Source organism: Carlito syrichta, unplaced genomic scaffold (genome assembly GCF_000164805.1).
Source record: "Carlito syrichta isolate Samal-C Ts95f unplaced genomic scaffold, Tarsius_syrichta-2.0.1 Scaffold313978, whole genome shotgun sequence".
NCBI lineage: Eukaryota > Metazoa > Chordata > Mammalia > Primates > Tarsiidae > Carlito > Carlito syrichta.
Genome location: NW_007258074.1, coordinates 278,993 through 287,997, shown reverse-complemented (window position 1 = coordinate 287,997; position 9,005 = coordinate 278,993). Strand labels below are relative to the sequence as shown.

General features: G+C 33.7%; 1 protein-coding gene across 3 annotated transcripts in view; it reads left to right on the top strand.

Moving 5' to 3' along the window:
• Window positions 1-9,005, top strand: part of NF1 (neurofibromin 1) — a 200,159-nt gene that overhangs the window by 25,626 nt on the left and 165,528 nt on the right. For 2 of the 3 annotated variants that reach the window (XM_021718895.1, XM_021718894.1), the window contains exons 8-10: window positions 5,411-5,584; window positions 6,032-6,154; window positions 6,418-6,492. In XM_021718895.1, coding sequence (XP_021574570.1) covers window positions 5,411-5,584; window positions 6,032-6,154; window positions 6,418-6,492 — 372 coding nt within the window. Of the gene's footprint in view, window positions 1-5,410; window positions 5,585-6,031; window positions 6,155-6,417; window positions 6,493-8,393; window positions 8,424-9,005 lie in introns of all 3 variants that reach the window. The other variant, XM_021718893.1, reaches the window with a different exon arrangement.

Here is a 9,005-nt window from a genome sequence, read left to right as displayed (position 1 = left end):
GCACTCCAGTCTGGGCGACAGAGTGAGACTCCAACTCAAAACAAACAAACAAAAAAAAAGGTAAAATGTGTGAAGTGATGGATATGTTAATTACCTTGATTGTGGTACTCATTTTACAATGTATATCAAAACATCCTCCTGAGTCAAGTACTAATCCTGATTTCTAGTGGATATTTCTTGAATCAGTCTATGTATCTGCTGTCTATTTAAAATAACTCATTGATCACCTTTTATGATCTCTCTTATAGATCTATATAGTTTTTCTAGTCTCTTTAAAAAATATTTTGTTTTAGTTGGAGTTTCAATTTGTCACCCAAGGCCAGAGTACAGTGGCATGGTCATGGCTACCACACCCTGCTGGGCTCAGGCAATCCTTCTACCTCAGCCTTCTAAGTAGCTGGGGTTACAGGTGTGTGCCACCACACCTGGCTAATAAGAAACTATTGTAGAGATGAGGTCTCACCAGGCTGACTAGGCTGGTCTCGAATTCAATTCTTCTCGCATCGGCCTCCCAAAGTGCTGGAATTACAGGCAAGAGTTAGTGCGCCTGGCCTCTTTTTAAAATTTTTGATTGTGGTAAATACATATAAAATTTATCATCTTAACCATTTAAAAATATACAGTTTAGTAGTGCTAAGTATAATTCACATTGTACAGCCAGTCTCCAAAACTTTTTCATCCTATAAAACTGAAACTCTATATCCATGAGACAATTCCCTGTTCTCCCCTACTCCCAACCAACTCCTGGCAACCACTCTTCTACCTTCTGTCTCTATGAATTTGACTACTCTAGGTACCTCATATAAATGGAATTATACAGGATTTGTCTTTTTTGACTGACTTATTTCACTTAGCATAATGTCCTCAATGTTCGTCTATGTTGTAGCATGTCAGAATTTCCTTCTTTTAAGGCTGAATATTTCACCATATATATATTCCAATTTTTTATTTATCCAAATTTATCTGCTGACGGATATTTGGAGTGCTTCTTTCTTTTGGCTGTTATGAGTAATGCTGCTATGAACGTGGTGTACACATGTTAGTTATGTGAGTTCTTTATAACTTCAAGAGCCTGCTTTCTTTTTTTTACTTTTAATTTTTTAATTTTAAAGATGTGGGGTACAATTCAGGGTTAGGGATACAGATGTTCATTTTGCAGGTACCCTTGTAAAACCCTGCTTTCAGTTCTCTTGGCTATATACCCAGAAGTGGAATTGTTGGATCATATGTTAATTATATTTTTTGAGGAATTTCTGTCTTTTTTAAAAAAGTCACTTTTGATAGTTTGCTCTTCTTTACTAGAAAATATATTTTTCGATTTTATCATCACAGAGTTGTACATAATATATATATATATATTCGACTTATAAAAATACAGATAAGATTTACTTACAATATTTCTATATTCTTTTATAATTATCTTCATTATCCATGTTTATAACTCCTCATTTCTTTTTTTTTCTCTTTCATGTTTACTGTTTTATTGGTCTTTAACATCTAGCCTTTTGCCTTTGTTTTCAGAATTTAACATTTTCTGTTTTATTAATTTTTAACTTTTACTTCTATTTTTATTCCTTGAGGTAATGGTTTAGTTCATCTGTTTTCATTGAAAAATTATAAAGTATCTGTAAATCTTTACATTTTACTTTTTAGTTGTGTGAGTTCTTTATATATTGTGAATTATTAATCCCGTTTTAGATATATGATTTGCAAATACTTCCATTCATTATTTCAACTTCTTTATAGTGTCCTCTGATACACAAAAGTGTTTAATTTTGATGAAATTCAGTTTATCTACTTTTTCTTTTGTTGCCTTTGCTTTTTTGGTATCATATACAATAAATCATTGCCAAATCCAAGGTTGAAAAGACTTTTTCCTATATTTTTTTCCTAGGAGTTTTGTAGTTTAAGCTGTTAAGTTTAGGTCTTTGATCTATTTTGAGTTAACTTTTGTATATGATGGAAGGATCCAACTTCATTCTTTTGCATTTGAATATTCAGTTTTCCTAACATCATTTGTTGAAAAGACTGTTGTTTCTCTACTGAATGTTCACAGCATCCTTGTCAAAAATCATCTGGTCATATGTGCAAGGGTTTCTCTCTAGGCTTTCCATTCTATTCCGTTGGTCTGTCTATCTGTCTTTATGCCACTACTACATTGTCTTGATTACTCTATAGCTTTGTAGTAAAGTTTTGAAATCAGAAAGTGTAAGTCTTCCAGTTTTCTTCTTTTTCAAGATTGTTTTGGCTCTTTGGGGTTCCACATGAATTTTAGGATAGGTTTTTCTATTTCTGCAAAAAATGCTGTTGAGATTTTGATAGGGATGGCATTGAATCTGTAGATTGCTTTGGGGTATATTGTTACCTTAACAGTCTATTGCCAAGCACAGTAGCTCATGCTTGTAATCCCAGCACTTTGGAAGGAGGAGGCGAGAGGATTGCCAGAATCCAGGACTTCGAGACCAGCCTGGGCAACATGGCGAGATCTTGTCTCTACTATAAATAAAAAAATTAACTGGATATGGTGGCCCACGCCTATAGTTCTATCTACTTGGAAGGCTGAAGTGAAAGGATCACCTGAGCCTAGTCTGGGTGACAGAGTGAGACTCCTACTCAAACAAACAGTCCATCAGTGTGAGATAGCTTTCTATTCATTTCTGTTTTCTTTAATTTCTTTCAGCAATGTTTTGTAGTTTTAATTGTCCAAAACTTCCACCTTAATTAGGTTAATTTCTAAGCATTTTATTTTTGATGCAAATATAGGTGGAATTGCTTTCTTAATTTCCTTTTTGAATTGTTTATTGCTTGTGCATAGAAATGCAAACATTTTTGTGTGCCGATTTTGTATTTTATGACTTTGCTGAATTTGTTTATTAAGTCTAAATTTGTGTAATCCCTAGGGATTTCTACATGTATGGTAATGCCACCTGTGAATTGAGATAATTTTACTTTTTCCTGTTCCAGTTTGTAGGACTTTTTTTTCTTGCCCAATTGTTCTGTTTAGAATTTTCTGTCCTATATTGATCAAAGTGACAAAAGTGGGTATACTTACCTTGTTCCTGATTTTAGAGTAAAAAACTTTCAGTCTTTAACCATTGAGTATGTTGATAGCTATTGGTTTTTAATGTATGGCCTTTATTATGTTAAAATGTCCTGTTTTTAGCTTGCTTGGCTTTATCATGAAAGGTGTTAAATTTTGTCAAGTGCCTTTTCTGCATTAATTGAGATGATCATGTGGGGATTTTGTTTTATTTTATTAATGTGGTGTATTACTTTTTTTCTTTTTTTTTTTTTGGTGAGTTAGAATCTCACTCTGTCGCCCAGGCTGGAGTGCAGTGGCATACTCATGGCCACCTCAACTTCGACCTGCTGGGCTCAAGCTATCCTTCCGCTTCAGCCTTTCAAGTAACTGAAACTGCAGGTGTGTGCCACCACGCCTGGTGAATTTTTTGATTTATTGTAGAGATGAGGTCTCACCATGTTGATCAGGCTGATCTTGAACCCCTGAATGCTGGGATTACAGGCTTGAGCCACTGCACCCAGCCTCATTTTTGTTTTGTTTTTTCTTTAAAAACCATCTTGTACTCCTCCAGTAAGTTCCACTTGGTCATGGTGTATAATCCTTCTAATATGTTGCTGAATTTGGTTTATTATGTTTTGTTGAGGATTTTTTCATCAAAATTTTAAAGGGATATTTAAAGGGATACTAGTCTGTAGTTTTCTTGTAGTGTCTTTGTTTGACTTTGGTATCAGAGTATTGCTGGCCTTATAGAATAAGTTAAGAAGTGTTCCCTTCTCTTTAATTTTTTGAAAGTGTTTGAGAAGGATTGGTGGAAATTCTTCTTTAAATGATTGATAGAATTATTAGTGAAAGCCACCTGATCCTGGGCTTTTCTTTGTTGAAAGGTTTTTCATTACTGACTTCATCTTCTTACAAGTTATAATTCTGTTTCTTCAGGAGTCAGTCTTGGTAAATTGTATATTTGTAGGAATTTGTCCATTTTGTTCAGTTATTCAGTTTGGCATATAATTTTATATAGTATTGTCTTATACCTTTAATGTTGTAATATTAGTAGTATCACTGCTTTCATTTCTGACTTTAGTAATTTGAGTCTTTTCTCTTTTTAAAAATCAGTTTATAACTAAAGATCAATGTTGTTGACCTTTTCAAAGAATCAGCTTCTGGTCTTGTAATTTTTCTCCATTGTTTTTCTAGTCTTTGTTAATTTGTCTTTGCTCTAATCTTTATTATTCCTTTCCTTCTGCCAGTTTTGGTTTAGTTTGCTCTTTTTTTGTTGTTCCTTGAGGTATATGGCTAGGTTATTGATTTGAGAATTTTTTTATTTTTTAGTGTGTTTATAGCTATAAATTTTCATCTTGGCACTGTTTTCACTGTATCCTGTAAGTTTTGGTATGTTGTATTTTCATTTTTATTTGTCTCAGATATTTTAAAATTTTCTTTGTTTTTTTCCTTTGATCTATTAGTTTTCAAAGGATGTGTTGTTTAATGTTCATATATTTGTGAGTTTTCTAGTTTTCCATCTGCTGTTGGTTTTTCACTTCATTCCATTATAATCAGAAAAGATACTTTATATGATTTCAATTTCTTTAAATGTATTAAGACTTGTGGCCCAACATAACGATCTGTTTTGGAGAATGTTCCATGTGTACTTGCAAAGAATGAGTATTCTGCTGGTGTTGGATGAATATAGTTTTTGACATGTTACATTTGAGAATACGTGTAGGTGGAGATACGAGGGGTTTTTTTGTTTCTTTTTTTTTTTGAGTTGTAGTTTCAGGCTGGAGTGCAGTGGCACACTCACAGCCACCCCAGTGTCGACCTGCTAGGCTTCAGCGATCCTTCCACCTCAGCCTGAGATATGAGATTTTAATTTAAGAGAAAAACCAAGGGAAGAAATTTGTCAGAGAGCTGTAAAGAGGGATTGAGATCACAAGAATGGGTAATTTTTTCTGAGAAACAATTTAGAGTAACAGAATACCCTTGAATATATTTTTATTTAGAAGGCTGAAGGTTGAATATAGCCTAGAGTGTTAGAAAAGGATGAAACAGTTTGACATAGACCATAGCCAAGATGGTATAATATTTAGAGTTTAAATATCAAAAAAAGAATATAATCCGCTGAATTCAAACTTGGGAATTTAACGATCTTGTCTGGGAACAACTGTTTCTTATATTCCTCTAATCATTCAATAAAGAAAATAGAGAACAGATTCCTTTTCTGTATTTGAGAAAAATTTAAATAATGACAACTATTAAATTATGAAATTGAAAGTCATAAAGTATGCATTCCTTATAGTATGAGTTTTAGGGGCTGTTAATTTGTTATATATTAGACAAATCTGATATAGAAGAAACTTCATATTTTATTGCTGTTTCTGAATTCTTTAGAAGTTGTTTCTGGACAGTCTACGAAAAGCTCTTGCTGGCCATGGAGGAAGTAGGCAGCTGACAGAAAGTGCTGCAATTGCCTGTGTCAAACTGTGTAAAGCAAGTACTTACATCAATTGGGAAGATAACTCTGTCATTTTCCTGCTTGTTCAGTCCATGGTGGTTGATCTTAAGGTAACCTGCTTATTCTTTCTCTATTACAGACTTTAAGAAAATCAAATGAATAATAATTTTCTAATATAAGTATTATGTCCAAGATCATTGCTAACTCTAAAGTTCTGAGTCATCTTCTTTGATAATAAATTCATAGAACTTGGCTTTTGTTGTTGCTATGCTCATTAGCCCGAGTGGACTGAAAAGGCAAAGACACAGAATTAACCCGTTTTATTAAATTAGCATAAACATACAGATACAGATTTAAAATAATACGGAAATTAGGGCTTCCAAGGAATCATATGTGGTAGTGGAAGAGTTGTATCAGACTGATGAACTGTGGTTTGTACTTTTCCTGGCAACTATTATTGCCATCTATGTGGGTAACGGGTTGATGTTATCACATATTAGTAAAGAAAAACTGCATGGCTATTTAAAAGCTTGTGTTTTCTATTGGGATTTTTATAGAACCTGCTTTTTAATCCAAGTAAACCATTCTCAAGAGGCAGTCAGCCAGCAGATGTGGACCTGATGATTGATTGCCTTGTTTCTTGCTTTCGTATAAGCCCTCACAACAACCAACACTTTAAGGTAAGAGCATTGGTTTTTATCCAGCTGTGTTTACTGATGCTGTTCTCCTCTGAATGTGAAAAGACTAGAGAGTTGAATAGGTTCACCTTTATTTCAGTATTTTTTAATATTGATGTTAATTTCAAGACCGTAAACATTTGCTAACACTTAAACATTTATCCTGTTTTTAAAAAATGTTCTGTTGGCTGTTCTTTCTGTCTGCATTTGTGTTACTAAATATTTTTATCATAGAAATAATCTACTTTTTTTCCTTTACCGCATAGATCTGCCTGGCTCAGAATTCACCTTCCACATTTCACTATGTGCTGGTAAATTCACTCCATCGAATCATCACCAATGTAAGTCCAAAAGGTATTGCTAAATTACTAAAAAAATTTTTTCTTTGTGTATTTTCTTTTAAAATTATTTTAAAGAAATATACTCTTGGTTTTCAAAAAGGTTCTGTATGGTATAGGAAGTTTTCTCCAAGGTGGTTTTATCCAGTAGTTAATACACATTTTTCTTTTTTTTTTTTGAGTCAGAATCTCACTCTGTTGCCCAGGCTGGAGTGCAGTGGAACGCTCACGACCACCGCAGCTTTGGCCCACTGGGCTCAGGCAGTCCTTCTGCTTTACCTTCCAAGTAGCTGGAACTACAGGTGTGCACCACCACACCTGGCTAATTTTTTGATTGATTGTAGACACGAGGTCTCGCCAAGTTGCCCAGGCTGGCTTTAAACCCCTGGATTCAGGCAATCCTCTCGTCTCTGCCTCCCAAAGTGCTGGGATTACAAGTGTGAGCCACCCCAGCTTGTGTTTTCCATATTTAACCTTGACCTGAGAGACCTTATTGAGGATGATGGAATTAATAATAGCCTTTGGAAGATTAAACCTAAAACATGTTACTAGATCAGAAGTCCTTGAGAATAATGCCACTGAAGATATAATGTAATGTTTTCATCCCAAAGCTCTTCACATGTTATTTGAATACTCTTAGCCCTTATACAACATTTGATACATTGGTTTGTCACCTTACAACTTAAGTTAAAATTAATAGTATTTATCCTGTGGCCCAGTGTGGCACATTGACAAAATGATTAGACTCTATTTGATCGTATTTTTTAACCCTCCTTAAACAAAATGAAATATTAACATACTTAAAAAGGTGATCACAAGATACAAAGTCAAATCAGACAAAGTAAGGGAACACATTAAAAGGTACTTGTAAAACCTTCAACTCTGATGTACATACATTAAATAGAAAGAGAGCAAAATCTTATTAGATTTGCATTGTGGATTTTTAAAATCTGTTCTAATTATGAACAACCATATTTTGAAGGTTGTTATGTGTTATTTTCCATGGGTCCACTTTTATCCAATGGTAGATATTCACACTTACTTGTAAATAGGTCAACTTTGTCCTGTTTTCCTTCCTTAAAAGGAACATTAATCACTGATAACTTAGTATATTTGTCCTGTTTATAATCAAATTGCATTTTATGACTGTGTCATTGGTGAGTTTGGAATAATCCCCCACCCTCACTGACCTCAGATAATAATTTTATACAAATGCTGTCCACATTTTCTTTTATCCATTCCTGCAGGGGAGAAATAGCTTTTGATAAAAGTGTTTAGTGACACATTTAGTTTTTCTCCATAGGGTGTTAGTATCATTTTGGGAGTACAATTCTTTGTTGTGCAGGACTGCCTTGTGCATTGCAGGATACTTAGCATCACAGGCCCTCATCTTACTACATATTGGTTGTGCCTTGTCCCCCATCCCTAATCATTAGGAACAAGTAAAAATGCCTGTCGGAACAATGCTTCCCTTAGTTGATTATCACCGAGTTAAGTTACTGGTAGAAGTAGCATTGAATGCTCTTTGTTTCAAAAGGGCAAGTTTAAGGAGTCTGATTGTAGGTAAGGTATGTTTGTATTAACAACTTTTAAAAAATTACTGTACTTTTGTCAGTATTATGAACCAGGACATTGTATCCTCAAGGTTTACTTAAGGCCATTAAAAAAAAAGATTTTTTTTTCCCTCTCAGGTTTATGTGTAATTTAAAAATAAAATATTATTACTTTTCTCCCCTTTTGGCTCTTAATACTAAAAGTATTCCATTTGTTTGAGTGGATAGTTTTCATAAATGCTTAACATTTATATTTAATAAAGCCAAGTATGTGTGTGTATATATATATTTGATACTTTGTGGTTAGTTACTTTAATTGTGAAATATTTTTGTCTACAATTGACTATATAGAGCACTTTCAAGCATGGACTTGGCACTGCTGTAAGTGGCTGAGCTGCTCCTTTTTGGGTTTCAAGCATGCCTGGAGTGATCCTTCATGCATGCCTCAGTGTTCTTGGTGACAGTGGTTGTGCATCCTCTTATACTCTAACAAGCACTGCATGTGTGAAGGGTGGAATATGTCTGTAGCAGAGGTCAAGTCAATATGAAAATCTGTTTTTATAATGAAAACTACTATATTGACTAATTTTTAAATATTAGCATCAGTAACTTTTCAGTGAAATAGCTGAAAAGGAATATAAATATTAGACCAAAGTATCTTTTAAAAATGTTTCTTAGCTAGTGATACTTTATGATTATCAATTGCTTGGTAAATTGTTTCTCATTAGGGTTTTTCTCCTCCTTGATTTGAGGCTAATAGTGAACCTGAAGTACTTTCTGACTGAAAAGGACTATTTATAAAGTAAATATACATAATTATGAGATTGACTGTTATAGTCTCACTGAAGACATTTATTATGGAAATATTTAATATCTTGAAGTTTTTTCTAGATATTTGGGCTCTGGACCTTAAATTCATTCATAGTGTAAGATTTCTTTTTAAATGATTCTTGGTTCAATGCA